General features: G+C 40.3%; 1 protein-coding gene across 1 annotated transcript in view; it reads left to right on the top strand.

The window, feature by feature from the left end:
• The window catches only part of LOC124622067 (E3 ubiquitin-protein ligase SH3RF2), a 223,705-nt gene that overhangs the window by 158,983 nt on the left and 40,430 nt on the right, over positions 1–24,292 (top strand). Inside the window, exon 13 of the mRNA XM_047147639.1 lies at positions 3,293–3,439. Within this exon, the coding sequence (XP_047003595.1) occupies positions 3,293–3,439 (147 nt within the window). The remainder of the gene's footprint in view (positions 1–3,292; positions 3,440–24,292) is intronic.

Raw genomic sequence — 24,292 nt, 5'->3', positions numbered from 1 at the left:
TTGAATGCAGCCAGTGTAAAGTTACTTGAAGCTTAAATTACTAACCCGTCAGTATTATCAGTTTATTATGATACATTTGTGTTGTATTTAATTTGAATGTGCAATGTAAATTGTGTAAGTTTCATATATTGCACTGAACAGTGTAAATGTTGTTAGTGAGAAACAGCAATAACATTGTTTCTCTCTCTAAATTTGCAAAAGTGATTGTTGTCATAAACTGTTTATTTGAAACACACGGTATCATTATTTTGCTTAAATGATATGTTTGTGTACATATGCATGAAATGCTAGAGAATATTCCATATTGGATATACAGCCGACTACTACTACCTTCTCTGTTTCTTTGTTGAATTAATTTCATTGTGTAGGAAGTAAGGAAAAAAATACTTTGTGTACAGTAGATGTTTTTTTTTTACATTTTTTTATCAAAAACACAGTTGAAATTAGTATAGTATTGACAGATATTGCTTTAGTGTTTTCCTCTTCAGCTACTTGTTTCCAAAGCACCACACAGTAAACAGTGTTGTCAACTCAACTGTAACTGTGGAGCAGGTGAATGCCTTAATTCATTTCTGCCACCTGCCTCAGTCACATATCATTTACATGTTTATGTCCAACAGTGGCACATAAAGCAATGTGAAGCACGAGTGTTTTTCTGAAAATTTGGTAGCATGTTCTGTTCTTTTTTCATTGCAAATAAAGCAGTGATCTTTTGGTTTAGTAATTATACAGCAGCAAAACCAGTGAAGATTTCTGTATTAGGTAATTACAGTGCTATTGTCCAGATTTGAACCCATAATTTGTAATCCAGTGATTTGTCATTCTGTTGAAATTATTAATAAATAGGTAACTGTGTAATATTTAAGTTATTCCAGTGATGTAAAATAATGCTTCTCTTCATTAGGTGGTGTTTGTTCCATCCATTTCATTGCTTTCATGGCGTGGTAGTTCAAAGACAAAAAATATTGTAAGCAGTCAACATTTCCTTTCTAAAAAAAGTAGTTTCTTAATTCAAAAAGGAAGAATTTTTTTCTAGTAATCGCTGGCATTGCGGTATGATATAGTAAAAAGTTGATATTACCAACTTTTAAACTTTTGAAGTTTGAGCATACTTTTTTCTTTCTTCCATTTAATGAGATTTGTGGTCCCATTTGTGTGTGTTTCTTTCTGTTGGTGGCCATCTGCAACAGGTAGCACAGTGTTTTTCTAGTTATGTCAGCAATGTCCTTTCGAAGGCGTTTTTGTAACAGCTCTCCAGTTCATACCCACCACTGAAAGAGAATTTAGATTGAGACCTTTGTCTAATAGATCTGAAAATGTATTTGATTTTTCTTCTTGGCAAAATAATTTAAAATTCCATTGTCAGTTCAGTTTTTGATTTCTGTATTGTTTATATCTTTATTTTAGGAAAGAAATGGTGTTATAGATTCATCATATGGTTGTCTTCAATTATACTTACTGTTCCAGAGTTTTAAAATTCTGATTCTTAACAGTGCATACCTTTGTGTTGTCAAAAGCTGTTTAATAAAGAGAATTCATAGCAGTCTCTACTTGGTAGTCACATGAAAATTACTAACCTAATTTAGACCGTTTCTGCCATGACAGGGCCATTAGTTCCGAACATTTTGTCATTTATTCTTTCTATACAAAATGAGATTGGCATAATTTTTTGTCAGTTACTGTGGATGTGTTCTGTTTAAGTTGTTTTTTTTTTTTTAATTTATTTACCTGTGTGTAGTATTACCACTTTTTTTCATATGGCTACAGTTTTAACATGAGTTACTTCATGTACTTTGCTTTGTAATTGAAATAGTTAAGCAAATACTCACTATTTGTTGGTTTCTTTCTCATTTTACATCTAAAAAATTCTCAAACATCTCTGTTTAATGTATTTTAATTGCTGGACATGAGTACAGTTCTGTGCTTCTGTTTCCTTGTACTGTTTAATGTCTGCATGTCACAGAGGTAACATTACTGCTACTAAACCCACCCAATGTCTCTGGTTACATAGCAAAGGACACTCAACAGCAGAACACTGCATGTCAGACCAGATATGTGTTGGCATTCATTTTTAGCTTTGTATGGTGTGACAACTGGTTTTTGAAGTGGTTTACATCTCAGATAGTTTTAATACATAGGCAAGCTGTGCCATAAAAATTGCGTAACTATTCTTACATTCTTACCAGTTGTTAGTTCTAGCAGGGTGCTTAGGTGCGTGCACTGAGGACATATTGTCAGTTGAAATTCAGTATCACTTCTCTTTATTATATGGGTCTGGCACTCTGAGCTCTATGAAAATGTCCATGACTAAATATGTGTGGCTGTCTCTCTTCATTGACAGTCTTGTGGAGGCAATAGATAATGAATGGTGGTCTTCCCCAACATCATGAACCTGAAAATTGTAAAGAACTAGCAGCAAAGAGCGATTAGTGTAGGTGTCGGGTGCTGACCCACGAGTGTGCTGATCCCAGGAGCTACGCTGCAAAGTGTTTGACCGTCCATTTTTTGTAGTACTGTTCTTGCTCCCACTGATTTCAATCTTTTCTTACAAAGAGAAGAAATTCTTGGCTAGTTAACTTTTTTGCAGTGATGGGAACGCACTGTAGGCTGTTGTGCACTTGTTTCACTTCCATGAAACATACTTCTGAGACAAAGAAACTGAAAAGCTGACCATATAATATGACAGGTAGTATCAGTACAGTAGTAAATATGTTAATTCAGTGCTTGTTTGTCTATTCCAATAAACATTTTTCAGCATCTATGTATCTTTTTCTTTTTTAGTGATAGGGAACATAACTTTCTGTATAACCTTATATGCAACTACCTTGGATGGTAGGTATTTAATAGAAATCATGAGAGTTTCCTTCAGAAACCTTGTTGGGTGCAAACGAGGTGCTTTCTTAGCTATCAGCAGTCACATTGAAAGTGTAGCTGCTTCCTTTTCCAGTGATGCTGCTGTCTATGTAAACTATATGTTTCATCCTGTGCTTTCAAAATAATTCAGTTTGTAGTATTTATGCAGCTTTTTTTTGCAGCTCCCAGATTCTTTGACATTTTAGTGCCATTTTGAAGTTTCATTATTTCAAATCAATTTAACACCGTGTGTCATCTTTGCGGTTAACAGATTCGCTCTGCACAGTAAGGCGGTAGCATTATGTATTGAGAAAGTTTTGGATTTTGTATCTGAATCTACTTATATTTGTCAAAAACATTTGCGTTGTCTGTGTGTGTGTGTGTGTGTGTGTGTGTGTGTGTGTGTGCGCAGTGTGCTGTACATTGTGTTGTGTACCAGGTCGGGATCCTGCCCCAGCCAGCTTCTCCAAGTTCTGCCCTTAGATGCTAACAGTGCACACCACCGCCTGTTTGGTTCCGGCTCCCAGAGAATGAAACACAAAGACCGACCCAATATAGTCGTGGCTAACCTATCGCATTATGGAAGGTTTGTTGTCCCCATTACCTGCTTACCTTCGGCTGTACATTCATAAACATGTCATCCTATACTGTTTTAATGCACCATATTAAAGTCCTGTCTGTATTTGTGTTATCCTTTCCCTTCCTGCAATTTTAAGTTTCTCATTGCCTCATTGTTGAAGTCTGAGAGCCTGTAGCCGTTACTTAACAAAAACAAACTGAAGTCCCAGCCATAGTAGGATATGATCTGACGACAAGGTGCAGCCACATTTTTTTCCGAACTAGTGTTGCACACAGGACACTAAGCTTGAAAAATAATTCACGAGGAGGTAAGAAACAGTGCAAGATATTATCCTCATTACATTTTTATTGATAAGTGGGTGAAGATGATGGGATATGCTTGTAAAGTGTTGGATTTGTCAAATCCAGTGATGTCACAGTTACAAAACGAAGGGCATAATGAGTGCATTGATAACTTAGCATTTATTCAGAAGAAGAAGAAGAAGAAGCTGAGGATGAAGATCATGATATGCAGGGCTATTAGGCAGCAATTATAACAGTACTATGTAGAGTTTGAGGAGATGCTGAATTTGAAATCTCTTCACAGAATGTGCTACTGAGAACTGAAATTGAAGGTATCTCAGCAAAATGAATGTATCTGCTGGAGCCAGTATTACCACTGCTAGGGTAAATAAGTAGTACACTCACTCTCTCTCTCTCTCTCTCTCTCTCTCTCTCTCTCTCTCTCTCTCTCTCTCTCTCTCTGTGTGTGTGTGTGTGTGTGTGTGTGTGTGTGTGTGTGTGTGTGTGTGTGTGTTGACACTGTGGTTGGGACTTCAGTTTCCAGTATATGGCTACACTTAATTTTAAACGTCTGTCATCAAGAACAGTTCTTAGGGATATTGATTTTTAAATAGGACATATCTCTAAACGGAGAAGTTTGATACGGAATATTACGTGATGTTAAACATCTGTTTTGTGTATGTCTTAACAATTAAACATTAAAGACCATGTTTGTAGGGACTCTGTTGTTGCAAACTCTGCTTTGCTACACTATCTAAATGACTTCATCTACCTGTATCCCAACCTTTTTCTCCAATGAAACCATCTTTATTGCATGTTAATCCTTTTGATGTATCTATACTATTATTTACTGCTTGCAGAAGTGTTTCACTCTTTCCAGTGTATGCTGTGTACTATAAGTAAACTAATGTGTAATGTACTGTGTCTGAAAATGTGAATTGAGCTTTGCATTGTGATTGATTTCTTTCAGTGTGCTTTTTCTTGTGGCATTGTGGCACTTGAACATAACTGCTTGTGTTGTGTGACTTGCTTTGGAGCTATTATGTCTATTGTTGGGTGTGTAAGGATGTAAAGACTTTGGTTGTGTGCTCTTGTATTTGTATTCCACTGGATGTTCATTGACACTGCACTTCATTGCTATAAATGTTCTTTGAATCAGTCAGGGAACTCTCATTAAGGCTGTTTTTGTTTTGCAGATTAATGTATAGTAAGGTAAACCAATAGTGAACTTATGTGAAACAGATATCAACAGGAAATAAGCGAAATTGTGTTCTGTAGGCATTACATGTTGTGAAGAATGACAGTGTAAGAAGCGAGCTGCAGGATGAAGGTTTGTTGATTACTCAAGTGTTTGCATGACATGGGAACTACATGTAAAATCGTAAATCTTTCACACAGCAGGGAACTTTAGGGTCACATCTTGTCAATCCACGTTTCATTGCTAAATACTGAATGGTGAATGTAAAGGAATAAGAGACTGTCATACAAGAATTTGATATTTGGATGCATTATTGAGGAAGTACAGCACAGTGCTGGTAATACTTGCATTATCGAAGAACCAAAGTGAAGTTCATAATGAATGTCAGTGACAAAATTCCTGAACAAACTCCTTGTGGTGAAAGAAAGTGAAAGAAGAAAAATACCACACAAAATTTTTAAGACATCATAGGATTAATAGTTGCTTGCTCCTGAAGATGTTTCTCAAAAGGAAAATCCACTTCACAAAAATATAAAATTACAAGGCAGAATAACAAGCCAAAAATTTCAGCGCTGCTGACACACACACACACACACACACACACACACACAAATGAAAACATTAATCCTCTCTAAGGAGGGAGCAAATAGTTCCGGAAACTAAGACATGTTCTTGCATGTGTTGGAATTTTTCCTCCTGAATGTAAGTACCCATTCTCTCTCTTCATAATTTTATGGTTTTCCAGAATATATTTACAAATTCAGATACTAACACTATTTGGAAGGTAGTTGATACCATCTTTCTGTCTTTGTCCCGTGTATCTGGTTCCTTTGTAATTGAAAAAAGGAAATAATGCTAAAAACTGTGTTGTCTTTCATTTGAGTTTTTTATTTGTTTGAAAGCATGTACAATAAAATTTTCTGAGTATGTGTGTGTTCTTATTTAGGTGCAACATTTTTATGGGGTATATTTTTTAAAATATAAGTAATGTTAGCTTTGGGAATTGTGGTCTCTTTTACAGGAGAATGCATGAAAGTAAGATTGTAACTTCTCATACATAATTCCTGCGCTATTCGTCCACGAGACTCAGAGGGCCATAGACACGGGTTCACAGGTAGATGCCGTGTTTCTTGACTTCCGCAAGGTGTTCGATACAGTTCCCCACAGTCGTTTAATGAACAAAGTAAGAGCATATGGACTATCAGACCAATTGTGTGTTTTGATTGAGGAGTTCCTAGATAACAGGACGCAGCATGTCATTCTCAATGGAGAGAGGTCTTCCGAAGTAAGAGTGATTTCAGGTGTGCCACAGGGGAGTGTCATAGGACCGTTGCTATTCACAATATACATAAATGACCTTGTGGATGACATCGGAAGTTCACTGAGGCTTTTTGCGGATGATGCTGTGGTGTATCGAGAGGTTGTAACAATGGAAAATTGTACTGAAATGCAGGAGGATCTGCGGCGAATTGACGCATGGTGCAGGGAATGGCAATTGAATCTCAATGTAGACAAGTGTAATGTGCTGCGAATACACAGAAAGATAGATCCTTTATCATTTAGCTACAAAATAGCAGGTCAGCAACTGGAAGCAGTTAATACCATAAATTATCTGGGAGTACGCATTAGGAGTGATTTAAAATGGAATGATCATATAATGTTAATCGTCGGTAAAGCAGATGCCAGACTGAGATTCATTGGAAGAATCCTAAGGATATGCAATCCGAAAACAAAGGAAGTAGGTTACAGTACGCTTGTTCGCCCACTGCTTGAATACTGCTCAGCAGTGTGGGATCCGTACCAGATAGGGTTGATAGAAGATATAGAGAAGATCCAACGGAGAGCAGCGCGCTTCGTTACAGGATCATTTAGTAATCGCGAAAGCGTTACGGAGATGATAGATAAACTCCAGTGGAAGACTCTGCAGGAGAGACGCTCAGTAGCTCAGTATGGGCTTTTGTCAAAGTTTCGAGAACATACCTTCACCGAAGAGTCAAGCAGTATATTGCTCCCTCCTACGTATATCTCGCGAAGAGACCATGAGGATAAAATCAGAGAGATTAGAGCCCACACAGAGGCATACCGACAATCCTTCTTTCCACGAACAATACGAGACTGGAATAGAAGGGAGAACCAATAGAGGTACTGAAGGTACCATCCGCCACACACCGCCAGGTGCTTCAGTGCTTTCACTAGAGATTACATGATGTGGCATAGTGTCCAGTGTGAATCAACTTTTTAAATCTGTTTAGGACATATGCAGTGAGAACTGTATATTTATGATCAACATTTAAATAATAGATAGGAATATGAACAGTGACGACATAATGGGCAGATAGGATCGGTGAGACACGAGGAATTGGGAGATTAAAGTGAACTGGGAACTGAGCTATTTGAGAGAAGATGAAAATAATGTGATTAAAGTGTTGAGATTGAGAACAAGGAAGAAATGATGATAGTACATGTGGCACAGGGGTGGCAATGTAATGTCACCAAACAAAGTCCCTACTTAATAACGTATTGCACCATGATTTGGAATTAGCACTAAAAACTTTAGGTCCCCTCTGTGCATGATTATGTAACGAAGCCTAGTAAAGCATTGTGGTGCTTTACCACAGCTTTCTGAGACACTCAGAATGGAATGTAGATGAAAATTATTCTGCAGACAAGATGAAAAATCACTGAATTGGTTATCACATTAGACTGTTTGCTGTTCTGCAGTACATTGTATGATTGTGAAGGTGGCTTTGAACTAGTTTTCATAGTAACCAGCTGGTACATGCAGCTCTAAAATTGATCATGAGGGATGCCAAATTCTAGGAGTGGCCCTAATATACAATCCTTGACATTATGTGCTTAATTCATTTATGGTGTCCTAGGAGGAATGGTTTATATTAAGGGATGTGATGGAAATGATCATGTGAAGCAAATAAGTCCAGTAACATGAGCTCTAAAATGCATACCTCAAGAGGTATGAGGACTACTTTATGTTTGGTACTGTGAAAGACATCTCTTCTACTGAACAAGTGCCTAATAGCTCTTAAGGTATCTCCATGTTTACTAGACTTTCTTGCAGCAGATGATCATTCCTGTCGTATCCCTAAGTACTGACTGTTCCTCATGGGACACCTTGTGTTCTGTGGTAACTGAAACTTTGCGTCATGTGTAACCCCCTGGTTATCAAAAGTTGTCTTAACAAATTGATTGGGGCAACTGCTTGAAATAAGCAGATGATTGAGGTTTGTGTACCAGCCTGGAACAAATTTTCTCTCATCACAGAAAATGAATAATACTGTGATAACTGCATCAGTGAACTGATTTCATGAATTTTTTATTTCGCTGTTTCTGTAGGTCAAGCATTTAAATGTGATTAGTGGGATCAGGAAGTTAATGATTTTCCACAAGAGATTAAGAAGAAATGCATTTAATTTAGGTTTTCAGAGCATAGGGGTAACAATATTGATAAATAAAAAGATGCAGTTATCAGTTTTGTATGATGATGGGCATGAATAGACGGAAGGCTGAAGAGTTTAATGTGTTGTACAAATCTAATGTTGTTGAAATTGGTAGCAGAGAAGAGGCACAAAGCTGTTGGAATTATGATGCACTGGATGCAAAGAACAACATTCAGCAGTATCTGTGCTTAAAAAAGCCTTAGACATAGTAGTTTTTTAAAAATCTGTAGAGAGTTGTGTATCACAATGAAAGGGAACCAACTCAAATATTTGTCTTCAAAATCAAAATACCCTCAGAATACTTTTTTTATGTAACATGCTTGTAGTGAGAAAAATGTTTCATGCATTGGTTCCAGAACCATACTTTGAAATTGTGTGTCAGTGTCATTTTTTAAATCTATAAACACATTATTGCAACATTTGAATATAATAGAGGGAAACATTCCACGTGGGAAAAATATATCCCATATCCTTTTGTCTTTCCTTCTCCTTCCCTCTTTCCTGACGAGGCAACCATTGGTTGCGAAAGCTAGAATTTTGTGTGTATGTTTGTGTTTGTTTGTGTGTCTATCGACCTGCCAGCGCTTTCGTTTGGTAAGTTTCACATCTTTCTTTTTAGATATATTATTGCAACATTTGGCATTCCTTAGAGGCTCAGGCTTTCCTTGTGTGTATTATTAAGATAATTACTTCAAGTAGAGATGAAATCTCATTGTTTATCCATACGTCACAGCTACAGTAAGGTGCGCACAATAAATATGCATCCTGAGAAATCACAGTGGAATAATGGAGAGGAACTAACAGTTCTATGATACAATTTTTCACAAGTGTTGGTAATGGACTGTGTTTTGAGGAATGTCTTCTGTGCATGAAGAAGACTATACAATTCACACAAACATATTCTGAAGGTTCTGAGAAATTGAGAGGTAATTTCAATTTTGAGAATGCTGCTTTCAGTCTTCACCTGCCAACAAAGAGTGTGTTGATGTATTAAAGCAACTAGTGAAGTAAAAGTGAAGTTTGGCAGGATCTCACTTCAGACGTACCTTCAATTTTGCCCAGAACTGTAGTTACATTGGAAATTGGAAATGAAATTATTGAGTCCTCAGATGTGTCTAGTATTCTGTAATAATCCCACAATAACATCAGCTTATGTGGACACTAACATTTATTCCACATATTCTGTGTAAAACCAGAACTGCCTGAAGTCAAGTTTGGAATTGATATATGGAATAACTTTGTTCATATGGCACAAAACCTCCACCTCCAGAAATAACTGGGATTTATAACCCACCAACCCCAAATGGGAATGTAGTTGTTAATCTCTGTACCACTTAAATCTGCTGATGTTTCAGAAAGGGTCATTGTATGTATGAGGAATGGTATGTGAACAGTAATGAAAGCATATATGCCTACTAGCTGTGCAGATGATGATATTCAAAAAATGTGATGATAAGATTTAAAAAACAATTACTCAGCTCATTAGCAAAGACAGATATTTAATTGTGATGTGGGAATTCAGCAGTTGGGAAAGGAACAGAAGGAAAAATAGTCAGAAACATGGATTGCAGTAAAAAACTGAAAGTGGAAGCAGCTTGATAAAATTTTTGGCAGAATAAAATAGAAGATTGCTAGTACTTGGATTAAGAATCATGAAAGACAGTTGCACATGTAGAAGAGACCTGGAGACAATGGAGAGTTTCAGGTGGATCATACAATGGTAAAAATATTGTAAAGAAAGCTCTAGCAGAATGTAAATAATTTAGAAGTAAAAGTGATTTCTCATCGAATAGCAGAAGCGTTGCGATCAACAGGCACACACACACACACACACACACACACACACACACACACACACACACAGGCGCGCGCGAGCGCACGCCCGCGCGCCCACACACACGGAATGAGAGAGAGAGAGAGAGAGAGAGAGAGAGAACTTTGCTAGCTTTTGCCAGAGGTTAAAGTAGACAATACGACGAGGCCCAGTACAAATCTTAAGATAATGTGCGAGATTTAGATAACAAGTGGATTGAAGTGACAAAGGAGAAAATAGAAAAAAGGAGTGAAGGAAGCAGGCAAGGGAAAATGCAGATGTCTAAAATGAGACTTGACAGGAAGTGCAAAATGGCAGTGGAGGAATGGCTAAAGGAGAGATGCGTAGCTGAAAAAGCACACAAACTGCCAGGAGGGAGACTTAATATTCTTGGAAAGATGTAAGAAAAAATCGATTTTGACGCCATAATGGCATATGCCACCCAGGGGATAGTAGATGTACTGCTAATGGTTTCATTATCATCCACCAACAGATGGCATAGTGGTTTAGCTACCAGAGTGCCATCTGTGATTACTCATTAGTAGGTAATGCTCACAGCCAGAAGGCTCATTGTGCTGAAAATGTTCGAAGAAAGCAGGCAACCATGCCATGGAGATGCACTCGTGCTGCCTACAGTCAACTGAGCAATTTTGAAAGTGATCAAATTGTGGTGTTTCTTGATGGGATGCTAACCGGTGCTTGGTATGTGCAGAATGTTAGACCCTTTCTTTCTTTTGCCATTCTTGCAAAGGGAAGCTGATGTGTTGTTCCAACAGGATAATGCTCACTCCACATGCTCTGCAAGATATCCAGACTTGTCTCCAATCGAACACATGTGGGATACGATGGGGCGAGAAGTGACATGGGCAGCTCGTCAACCAAAAACTGTTACAGAACTACATGAATAGGTCGAGCCGGCATGGCATAACATATTCCAGGCCAGTATTTGTCATCTGTGTGATCGACTGGATGCCAAAGTCAGTGCTTGCATTGCCGTCCATGAAAGCTGCACCACATACTAATACAGATTTTTTAGCATCGGGTGATACCTGATGCCTCAGAACCGCTTGCGCTATTGAGCTGTAAATAAAATTATTTCATATCCTCCGTATCCACTATTGCAACAATAAATCCCGAATGAATTGGAAACATCTAAAAAAGTGTACTAATTATTTTTTCCAGCAGTGTATGACTTAGGGGAAGAGAGGCACCATGTACAGGAAAATTAAGAAAGGCTCATGCCACATCAACTGAACCACCTTTAGGAATTACCATGACCGTCTCCAATTCGAATAAAATTTTCAGCTCTTTCCTACTGAATAAAAAATAAGCTGTGAAAAATTTGAGCTCAAGATTCAAAAAATTCTATACGTTTGGACGTTTATGATTGAAGGCTGCAAAATGTCATGCAATCTCTACAATAGTTTTGGCCAAATTTAAGACTGCTTAAAATCGATACCAGTCGTGATATAGGCCTGGTGTTTGGATTAGATGCACAATGTTTTGTGCTCTTCAGTCGTTCGTTGTCTTTAAGGTACAGGAAGTCAATGTTCATAAAGAATGAATGGTGGTGCACTGCCTCTTGAATAAATGAAGCATCCAGAAGTGAGGCAGGAAACAAAATGAAATTTCATGAGTTGAGATGGTATCCGATTTCAAAATCGAGCAAAAGTTACAAAGAACTTGACAGTATGAGCCCACTCATCAGTATGAGGGTTCATCTCCTCTAGTCTGGATGCACGAAGTGATTTGGTTGGGAAGGGTTTTGTGAAGCTGTTTTGTCCTGTCCAGAGACAAGATGACAAAAGCTTTCATAAATGGTCCTTGATATCATGGATACAGACACTCGGATGCAGTTTACATCCAAGGTCGTCCGATACATGTTCTATTGGGGACAGATCTGGGGATCTTGCTGACCACAGGAGTACCTCAGTATAACACACATGGATCATAGAGACAAGTATCACGTATGGATGAGCATTGTCCTGTTGAGAAATAACATGAGGACCTCTCCCCAGGCCTGCCGTCACCATACTTGCTGACGATAGTCGCACACGACAGTGCAGAACAGTGTTTCGTTGCTGAGCACAGTGTCCCATTCATCTTCAGTCCATGCTTTGCAGTCATGGCATCACTCCCAATGAAGTCACATGTGTTGTGGTGTTAACGACAGCCTGGTCTTTCAGAGAAGTGGACAACATGGAAGGCTGTAAACAAAGTACACTCTAGTACAACAAGATGCAAGGCTAACCTCAGTGGCACCTTCCTATTTTTCTTTTTATTTTTTTTTTAATTTATTTATTTATTTCTTTTTTTTTTTAAAGTATGATGCTGTGCAGACTAACAACCATCTATTACAATTCTCTTCATCTCCAGCCATGAGAGATTTGATGAGGTCGACACCAAAGGCACTTGATGTGGTCAGTTTCTGGTTAACCAATGTAGAAATTGATGTCAACAATTGATCTCCTTTTTCTGATTATGTATTTTATTCTTGTGACACGATAATAAACAAACGTCAGCTGCTTACACATGGGATCGTAATTCTCTAGGACAGCTGCTGCTAGCCTTTGACCAGTGGTGCAGGATCACACAGAATGTTGCAGGTAGTCCTTTACTTGTAATCAGATGGTAGTCACTGATTTGATGAGGCAACAATGTGCTCAGTGCACAATATTGCGATCATCCCTGGTGGAGGTTGGACATGTTCATCTGAAACACTGACGAGGAGTATGCCTTCTTTAGCATTCTCGTGTATTTCAGCATTTGGCCACTGTTATGTCCAAAGGCTCTACAAATCTGAACATTGCACAGTTCAACCAGTCAGCCAAAGTCAAACCCAAAGTGAGGGCCCTTTCAAACTCTGTCAGCTGCTGGTAATGCTATCTCATACGAGTGCTTGAGATCTCTGCGTCCTTCACAATGATCATTCAACATCTGATGCTGTTCATGCCCATTTTATGCCTAACCAGGCATGGTAACAACACTAAACATGAGCAAAACTAATGTTCTCAGGTGGCTATAGTAATTGTCATAGAGAATTTCAGCTCTAATTATTTACGTAGCTGTTGATGGTGACCATCGTGTGTCTGCACAGTTGCAGTGACTTGTGGCCATGTTATCTGTTTCATCCACTTTTTTTGTCAGCCAGTGTAACTGTTTCACCATTTTGTGTCTGAAAAAATTTTTGGTCAAGAAATTATACTAAATGTCCTTTAGTGGTTCCACAGAAAAGTTGTGTGCTGCCAATTCTACCAATTTTGAATGTTGTAGAAGTTATTAGTACATAAACAGGCCATTGTTTTTTAATCGAATTTCTACCTAATGCAATACTGTACTGCTAAATATTATAACCCCTATTTTGTGAATGTAGGTTCTCCCGGCATATATTGTTGTTGAAAAGCTCTCAGGTTCCCAGCCGGGTAGCAGTATTAAAATACCATGATGTTTTGATGAATGTCGTACTCATCACCTTCTGCCAAAGTATCAAGATATGCAGACACTGTAATATTTATACTATTGGAGTGTGGCCCTCCACTTGGCTACAAATGGTCTTGATCTGTCCAGCTGGTGGGCTGCAGTGGTAGGGGTACGGGGTGCTCCGTTTGCATCTCTGTGTGGGCATTTCGTCATGTCTTGTGAGTTGGACGGTGCTTGTCATGCTCTCATCATCTTGCCACTAACACTAGATACCATGCTGCACTTAGTTGATATCCTTTTGTCTGTTGACCAGATTTTTTTGTAGTGCTGTCTCAATATCCGGCTGCTCAGCGTAGCATCTTGGTGTTCTGGAAGTCAAAGATGTGGTCTTCTTTGATGCTGTGCTGTGCTATTGCTGATTTTTCTGTCTGTCCTAGTCACAGGTCTGATGTGCTCCTTGCAGTGTTTCGAAATACAGAACTGTGTTTGACCAATGTACTATTGACCATATTCACAGGTGATCCTGTATATTCCCAGTACTTCATTTGAAGTGGGTCTTTTGCTGAGCAGGGTTACCCTTTCATCTTAGACTGTGGTTGGAAGACAGTTTTTACATTGGTTTTTTCTAGTAGGCTCACAATTTTGGCTTAGGGCAGTCCCAGGTACAGAAGGAAAGCAAGTCTCTTTTTTCTTCCTCTTCCCAGTTTCCAGCATATTGTCTCCTCTTGAATGCCCTACGCAGGGCGCTGCACTGGTCGACATTACCCTGCCAAGTAAGGAAAAGTCCTTCAAAAACTAGTTCAGAGTCGAAGAAAGTCACAGTTAAACTTTTGGAATGATGATCTCTGAGGTGGGGTATTTACTCTTGAGGATATGGATTTTCACTCGGAGGAACCTGAATGCTGGGCACCAGCTGACATTCCCCCCCCCTGACCTCCCGATAAATCACCGCCTCCGAGGGAGAGAGACAAGACAAACCATCACTAATCAGTGGCTCCCACAGAAATTTCTGTGTTGCAGTGGAATTGAAATGGATACCGATCACATTTGGAAGAATTACAGCTCCTGATCCAGATGAAACCATCCTGCATCTACTTACAAGAAACTCATTTTAAAGTCACCGACACACCTGCATTAAGGGTTTACCACCCCTACAGGATGGATGATATTACTGGAGACAGGCTAAAGGTGGAGTGACTGTTTTTATTGATGACAGATACCACTCCGCTCTGGTCCCTCTTACCATGGCCATACAAGTAGTGGCTGTGAAAGTTCTAGCACCACTCCCATACCTGTTCCTCCTTGTGGGGAACTTCGTGCTGTGGGACTCAGCTACCACTTGCTCTGGGGGGTTGAATTATTTTGAGAATATCTGCCTTTTGAACTTGGGTCAGATGACACTTCTCCACAGCTACAGGGGCTTTTTCAGCCATTGACCTTTGTTTTTGCTCCCCGGCTATTGCAGACTCAGTTCAGTGGGAACTGGCTACAGATTTACATTCCAGTGACCACTTCCCAGTGTGGATCTGTCTGTCAACTCAGATGGCGGTCAACAGGAGACCATGAAGATGGATGATTTAAAGGGCAAACTGGTTGCAGAGCAGTCGACGGACCATTTTTGAATGAAAGGATTGTGCATAGGAGACAGTGCCGTGTATCACTCATGAGATCCGACTGGCTTCCACAGAGTCCATCTCTTGGTCTAGCAACTACGTCAAACGATGATCTGTACCCTGGTGGAATGACTACTGTTGTGTGGCAATCAGAGCCAGACAAACAGCTCTGCTGAACTTCAAACACCATCCAACTACAGAAAATCTTCGTGCTTTCAGATCAGTGAGAGCACATTCAGGACGAGTGATAAGAGAACGGAAGAGGTATTCCTGGAAGGAATTCACAACTTTCGTTAATTGGTCCACTTCCATTGTGCAAAGTTGGGAATCAATGAGACAGATCTCGGGCAAGGACAGTATGTCCCCCCTTACAGCCTTGTCAAGAAATGAGGTCTTGGTGGATGCGTCTAAAGATGTGGCTCAGGTTTTAGATGAACACTTTTTTACAGTCACTGCATCATCTAGACAAGCTCCTCCTTTTCAGATGTTCCATAGGACTGTGGAGACAATGAAGCTCCATTTCTTCTTGCATAATGAGGAAGTCTGCAACTTTCCATTCTCCATGTGGGAACTGGAATCAGCTCTATCCATGGCAGAGACACTGCTCCAGGACCTGGTAAGATTCATTATGCCATGCTTCATCATTTGTGCTCTGAAGCGAAAGGACAGCTCCTCTCTTGTTTCTATGAGATCTGGTTTGATTGACAGTACCCTATGACTTGGAAGGAGGAATTATTAGTACCAAAAGCCCTTACCAGTTGTGTGTGTAAGACTCTTGAATGCATGGTCAACTGCCACCTTGTCTGGTTGATCAAATCCTGAGGTCACCTGAGTCGCCCCCAGTGTGGTTTCAGATGCTACGGTTCGGCCCTATGCAACTTAATTGTACTGGTTTGTGTGTTTCTTGACCTCGAGACAGCATATGACACTGCTTGGAGGTACAACATCCTTCGCCAACTTCATGAATGGGGACTACGTAGACATCTGCCGTTTCTTATCAAATCCTTCCTTGAGGACTCTTGCTTTCAATACTGCATCGGTGATGCATTGTTTGACTAGTATGTTCAAGAGAATGGGTGTCCCCCAAGGCAGTGAACTCAGTGACACATTGTTTGCCATTGCTATCAATAGCATTTACTCCACTACTCTTCCTCCAATCTTAAAATGGCGACAAGGCAGCTACAGCTGACCATCAGGATTCCAGAAACGTGGGCCAAGAGAACTGCTTTTTGATTCTCACCAGAGAAGAATACATGTGTCAATTTTAACCATGTTCATCGAAGTTTTAATGAACCAGTGTTTACAATGGTGTACAGTTTTTACGTCTTCTGGAAACTGTGCACTTTTTGGATTTTTTATATTCTTGAAATTAACTTGGTTCCCACATGTGCAAGACTACGAACAAAGGGCTTCCAGTCATTGAATATTTTGAAATGCCTTAGAAGACAAGTATGGGGAGCTGATAACGTCTCACTCCCTGCAGTTTTATAGGGCATTTGTTTGCTCACGTTTGGAGTATGGCAGTGTGGTCTATGGATCAGCCCGTATTTCCTACCACAAAATCTTAGCTGCTGTACACCATGAGGACATTCAGATATCAGATGGAGTATTTAGGACCACTCCAGTTCAGTATCTGTGTGCAGAGGCTGGTGAACCACCCCACTGGATTCAGTGACATATCCTTTTGGCTCAACAGCCACTGAAAATCTCAGTGTCACCTGAGTCATTGGCATTTAGTGCAGTGGTCTAACTCAATTTCAAAGGGCTGTTCAGGAATCAGACCCATGTGACCAAGCCATTCGGGATACTTGCTACTGGCTGTCTCCAGGATGTGGAGCCATCTTTAGAATTTTAGTATGTACCACATTTTATCATTGTTTATACAGATGGATCCCAGCAAGAGAATTTCTTCCGTTGTCCGTTTTCCCTGAAAGGGTTTCCAAACTGCATCTTCTGGAACAATTTACAAATTATGATGCGGAGCTATATGGCATTATGATGGCATTGGGTACGGACATCACTACACAAGGTTCACTGTGTTTCAACTTGCCTAGTCCACTACAAGCACTTTACCAAATGTATCAAGTAGACTAGTTGACTCAGCTATCCATGACTCCTTACACCGGCTCAAACACTGTGGCAAGGAGGTGATCTTTTGCTGTGTACCTGTCCACATTGGGACACAGGGAAATGACGTGACCGATAAAGCAGTCATGGGAGTGTGTCAGGATGGTGCTGTCCATCAGTGTCCCATCACATTGACGCCATCACTCATTTTCTGACAGATGCATCATGCGTCAGTGGAAGACTGAATGGTTGACAGAAAACAAACTGTGGTTGCTCAAATTGGCCACACAGGCATGGCAGACTTCCTGTTAGCCTCACCGCTCAAAGGAGGTCCTGCTTACCAGGACGCGCATCGGACATAGCCCTTTAACACATGGCTTCCTCCTCCGGTGAGAGGATCCCCCATTCTTTGAGGTTTGTGGTGTGCCTATTTCAGTTCAGCATATTTTGGCAACATGTGTCTTATATAGTGATAACAGGGCAGCCATCAGTCTTGATGGAGATCTGCCCACTATACTCACTGATACTGATTTCAGTATTACAAGAGTGGTGGAATTTTGTGGACTGTCAGGCCTTATCCCGAAATTGGTGGGGAAGGGAGGCAGACTTTCATGCATTATAAACAGCTCTACATGTGGCTACAGCTTTTGGGGTCCCCACCTATGAGGTTGGCATACTGACTTTGTCAGGGCACTGATGACCATGATATTGAGTGCCCCTCACCTAAAAATAATAATAATCATCTTTTTATTCACATGTCTTTAAGTATTTTCATGAAATCGGCAGAGTTCTTAACATGATGACTACGTATTCCACAAGGGGATTTAGAAGTGTCACCAGATATTAGGCTGTGCATAATTGTGTGAATTGATGGTCTGAGTATTGGCTGCAGAGGCACCCGTTCCGTATATATCATTGGCAGTCATACTGGTGTGGTGTCACTGGCACCTTGGGATACAGCTGCTGCTTCTTTGCCTCTGATCAGAGTTCTGCAGCAGAGGCATAGTTTTCCTGGTCATCATCACAGTTCGATCCTTCTTTAGCTTCCTGTAGAGATGGTCCTGCTGCAGCAAGCCAATTTTGTGATGGTAGTTGTCGGTGCATATCAACACAGCTGCACTATTTTTGTCTGCTGGAATAGCCATAGTGTCAGCATCATCTCTCAGTGCTCGGGTGGCCTCCCATTCTGCTGCAGTGATGTTCACTTTCAGAAGTCACGACCCTGCAGGTTTCCCAGTGGATCTCCTCTGCTTTTTCCTTTCTCGGGCCTCGGATTGCTACCTCTGTGCCCTTAACAGTGTCCTGTTCCATTACGATTCTCGAGACAGGTGTGAAGTTGTCCTTTCGCAGGGACCGAAATTGTACCTGAATCCTGTACTTCATCTGTCAAATGCACTATAGCCTTGGTGTCGTTTGCTTCCTTGACAGTGTGTGAGACATAGTGTCAGTATCCAGATTGCATCCACCACATGCGCTCCAGCAGCACACTTGACACCTCGTAGTTTGTGTTGTTAGCTGCTACAGTTACTATTACGTTGGTGACAGACACACACACGTGTGTCGGGTTCCAGATCCAATATTTTCCTGGATAACAATTGTGAGAGGCATCGTCTGTTGCTTGACATAGGCCCACAGGAACATATTTTAATCTGTTAAGTGACGACAGTTTGTGATTTTAACACAGGCTCGACATTCATCATTGATGATCAGTTTTGTCAATTGAAGAAGGCTGAAAACTTTGCCTAGCCATGCCAACCATTACTCTGTAGCGATCTGTTATAACACTCTATGTTGTATGACACAGCATTATATACACCTGAAGGTACAACTAAAAAGTTTTGGAACCAGTTTTGAGAGTCTCTAATCAACTCAAATAAATACACCTGAAGCAAACTATTGTACTTTTAATTCAGTTTTATATTTTAATAGTTTTAACACCTGTTGTACTGCGTGGCCAGAGATGTGAACTGAGCACCTGCTACCCTTGCCACTGCAGCCTCACCCTCATTCCTGCTGGCAGCCAGACAGTACACAGCCATTCGTAGCCTGTTCGAGGGGCTGCCCCTCCACTAGTACGAATATTGCAGCGTTTGCATATCTCGACACTTCACCAGAAGACGAATGTGATGTGTGTTGAAATGTAACAGTATTTCAACACTACCACCCAGATGGGAACCTCATTGATTTTTATAAACCTCCTGTTTTCTTTATTTTTGTTTCATTAGCAAGAACAGGTGTTTCTGTTGTAAAAAGTTTCGTTTATTTTGAAAACCACCTGGGAACGGTTTAAAAAATGAAATTGAAAATACTACTGCCAAACATTTTAAAACTGTTGTTATGTTTTGATAAGATTTTCATTATTTGTTAGCACTGTTATTTCATATATTTGCTACTAGATTTTTCTATATCTAATCATAACTAAAAACTTGTTATGACAGTGGCACTCCAGGCTGCAAATAATTAAAAATGAAGTCTGCCACTCACTTCTAAATGATTTTACTTCATATGCTAGATTCACCAAATACATTTGTTTCCAGACTCTCACTGCTTCATATGCAGTTTGAATTGATGATTATTGTTTCTGGCAGCCAATAACAACTAAAAACTCAGCACATAGTCAGTATATGTTTCAGGAAACAACTATGTTTAGATGCATCTGGTACTTGAAAAAGCATGTATGTGGAAATCGTCTATATATGAGTGGTAGTCTGTTCTCCTTTCTTAATTAAGAGCAAGAAACTTGTCACTCTTGAGTCCATGGGCAAACTGAACATTTGGTTGCAAACTTCATTCTCGAGAAGACTTATTTTGTTTACTAAGGAGTTTTGAAGTGTTGTTGCACAAGTGTTTATTTAAAATTATTTTGCATAGGGTAGATGGATACAAATGTTAGCTTTTACTTGCCACTGTGCACAATTGGTTGTTTGGACAATTTAAAGTGCCTTTTGGCCTCTCTTTGTAACTAGAAAAATAACTTTTTACTATTTGAGTACCAGGTACCATAGTAATTAGGACAGTGAAACAAATTCAGTGATCTGCTTCTGTTATGAACTTCGCGTCTCATTCGTTTTGAGTTCTTCCAAAATCACTACTGTGGTCTGTTTGCAGAAACAAGTCATGCTGCTGAAAAGGACTTGATAACATAAAAACATTTGCAGAAAATAAATGTGTGGTGTAATGACTGGCAGCTCTCTCTCAATATTAGTAAGTGTAACCTACTGTGTATAACAAGGCGAAAATCCCCATTAATGTAAGAGTACAAAATAAATGCCCAGTCTTTGGAAGCGGTGACATCCGCCAAGTACCTGGGCGTGACTATTCAAAATGATCTCAAATGGAATGATCAGATTACACAAGTAACGGGCAAGGCGAACTGTAGATTGCAGTTTATTGGTAGAATCCTAAAGTTATGCAGTCCTTCAGTAAAGGAAATTGCTTACAATATGTTAGTTCGTCCAGTCTTAGAGTATTGTTCATCTGTATGGGACCCTTACCAGTTGGGTCTGATTCAAGAGACTGAGAAGGTCTAAAGAAGAGTGGCAAGATTCATGACTGGTACATTAAGCCATCGTGAGAGCGTTACAAATCTCATAGAAAGTTTGAAGTGGGGCACACTTGCAGATACACAATGCGCTGAACAGAAGGGGCTGCTCACTAAATTCCAAAATTCGTTCCTCGCCGAGGATGTAGAGCATGTATTATTACCACCAACTTTCAAATTGCACAATGATCACCATTCAAAGGTAAGGGAAATTAGAGCTCGTACTGAGGCATTCAGACAGTCGCTAGTCCCCTGCGCGATCTGCGAGTGGAACAGGGGGGGGTGGGGGGGGGGGGGGGGGGGATATGACTTTGGCACGAATTGTGCCCTCCGCCACACACTGCATGGTGACTAGCAAAGTATATATGTAGATATAGATGTAGGTGTACAACTTTGCTTCTGCTGTTTGCCTACAGATGGCAACAACGGTAAGTAACTGTTGAAAGAAACAGATTGCAGACATCGGGCAGTTAGATTGGACCTCGGTCAACATAACCTCATTCAAACATTAGTCAATTTGTGTTTGCATCATAAAGTTGTTCTCGATTGAAAATTTCACTTTACGAGCCTAATTCATGTCATTTGCGGGATGTGTTACTGTGTTGTTTCAGTGTGAAGAAAACAGTGGCTGAGTCTCAGCGACTGCTGTCGAGTACGAATGGTAAGGATGCTGTTAGTGAAAGAACATGTTGTGAGTGGTTTCAACGCTTCCATAATGGTGATTTTAATGTCATAGACCGGCATGGTGGTGGAAGAGAGAATGTTTTCGAAGATGCAGAATTGGAGACATTGCTGAGTGAAGACTCGCATCAAACTCAAGAAGAATTCCAGAATGAGATTTCCACTCGGCAGCGGAGTGAGCACTGATATGAAACTTCCTGGCAGATTAAAACTGTGTGCCCGACCGAGACTCGAACTCGGGACCTTTGCCTTTCGCGGGCAAGTGCTCTACCATCTGAGCTACCGAAGCACGACTCACGCCCGTTCCTCACAGCTTTACTTCTGCCAGTATCTCGTCTCCTACCTTCCAAACTTTACAGAAGCTCTTCTGCGAACCTTGCAGAACTAGCACTCCTGAAAGAAAGGATACTGCGGAGACATGGCTTAGCCACAGCCTGGGGGATGTTTACAGAATGAGCTTCTGTAAAGTTTGGAAGGTAGGAGACGAGATACTGGCAGAAGTAAAGCTGTGAGGACCGGGCATGAGTCATGCTTCGGTAGCTCAGATGGTAGAGCACTTGCCCGCGAAAGGCAAAGGTCCCGAGTTCGAGTCTCGGTCGGGCACACAGTTTTAATCTGCCAGGAAGTTTCAAGAAGAATTGGCATGGTTAGTGGGAGCGACACAGCAAGCCATTTCAAAACACATCAAGGCTATGGACATGATTCAGAAAGAAGGAACTTGGGTCTCGTGTGAGCTGAAACTAAGAGATGTTGAACGGTGTTTGTGTGTTTGTGAACAGTTGCTTCAGAGGTAAAAATGGAAGTGATTTGTGCATCGCATTGTGATTGGGGACAAAAATGGGTTCATTATGATAACCCAAAATGCAAAAAATCGTGGGGATATCCCGGCCATGCTTCCATGTCGAAGGCCAAACCGGATATTGACAGCTCCAAGACCATGCTCTGCATTTGGTGGGACCAACTCAGCGTCTCGTACTATGAAGTGCTAAAACCAAGTGAAACAATCACAGGTGCTCATTATCAAATGCAATTAATGTGTTTGAGCAGAGCATTAAAAGACAAATAGCCGCAATACAGCAAGAGGCAGGATAAAGTGATTTGGCAGCACGACAACGCTCGACCCCGTGTTGCAAAAGAGGTGAAAACATACTTGGAAATGTTAAAATGGGAAGTCCACCCGCTGTATTCTCCAGACATTGCTCCCTCTGACTATCACCTGTTTAGATCAATGGCACATGGCCTGGCTGACCAACACTTCCAATCTCATAAAGAAGTCACAAATTGTATCAATTCGTGGATCGCTTCAAAAGATGAAAAATTTTTTCGACACGGGATTTGTACTCTGCCCGAAAATGGGAGAAAGTAGTGGCCAGCGATGGAAAATACATTGAATGATACATGTGTAACCAATTTGTTTCATTAAAGCCTCAAATTTTGGGGAAAAAATGGTGGAAGGAAAGTTGTCCACCTCATAGTAGCAGCTGACTTCCACGAAATCTCACAAAAATTGTGCCCAGTATAACTGAATGTGGTGAAGAAGAAACTTGTTGCCCTGTTATCTTCTTGAAAGGCCCAAAGTGCTGATCATTATGGAAGAAAAGGAACCTGAAGAAAGAGTCAACACAAGTTCGTCAAATCTTGACCATTCTCCACTAAAATGTCAGTCTCAAAATGAGATTCACAAGGCTACATGAAGCGAACTGCTGCTTCTCTCCCCCTCCCTTCCTCCCTCCCTCCCTCCCTCCCTCCCTCCCTCCTTCTCCTCCTCCTCCTCCTCCTCCTCCTCTTTTTTTCGTCCTCCTCCTCCATGGAAAACTAATTTAATTAGAATGAAAATGTGTTATGTGGAAAGTTATATAAAACTATTTTTGCAATAATTTTACTTTACTGTCATATTGAAGTATGTAACTAATATACAGGTATATTCTGGCTCCAGCTGCCAGAGATTATTCGTTTGCATGCACGTGTGTCTGCTGTTTTCTATTTTTGACAAAGACCTTGTTGGCCTAAAGCTCATAGCTCATTTTGTGACAGTCTTTTTTTGTTGAGCCTATCTCTGACTCAGCATGTCCGCTATAGGGTGAGTAGCAACTACCCTTTTCATAATATTGATACAGATACACCAAAGCACCAAAGAAACTGATTTAGGCATGTGTATTTAAATTCAAAGTCAGAATATGGTGCTGTGGTCAGCTACGCATATATAAAACAAGTGTCTGGCACGATTGTTAGATCAGTAGTTACTGCTTATTAAGATTCAAGTGAGTCTGAATGTGATGTTATAGTGAGTGGATGAATGACGGGACAAAGCCTCTCCGAGGTAGCAATGAAGTGAATATTTTTCCATACGACCATTTCATGAGTGTTCTGTGAATATTAAGAATCCGGCAAAACATCAAATCTCCAACATTGCTGTGCCCAAAAAAAGATCCTGCAAGAACAACAACAACAACAACAACAACAATAACAACATGGGCATCACCAAACAGTGGTGCATAGTTGGTAACTGTATTGAATATAAGTACAATGTGTTGAACATAATCACAATGTCTGCAGTCAGAATAAGACTAAGGATGACCAGAATGTGCAGCAAAAATATTTTCAGTGGCTGCTAAATATTACCGGTTCATCGTCTGACTTTAAAGCGAGATGATAATATGACAGAGCACTGTCAGAAAAACTGTTCTGTTAATAAGATTCAAACCAAACATTTTCTACAGCAGATTGTGTCCTGAAATGAAACTGCATGGCAGATGAAAGTTATGTGTTGGATTGAGACACAAATCAAAA

The sequence above is a fragment of the Schistocerca americana genome, chromosome 7, assembly GCF_021461395.2.
Source record: "Schistocerca americana isolate TAMUIC-IGC-003095 chromosome 7, iqSchAmer2.1, whole genome shotgun sequence".
Lineage (NCBI taxonomy): Eukaryota > Metazoa > Arthropoda > Insecta > Orthoptera > Acrididae > Schistocerca > Schistocerca americana.
The sequence above is the reverse complement of the archived record's forward strand: the minus strand, read 5'-3'. Positions and strand labels throughout refer to the sequence as shown.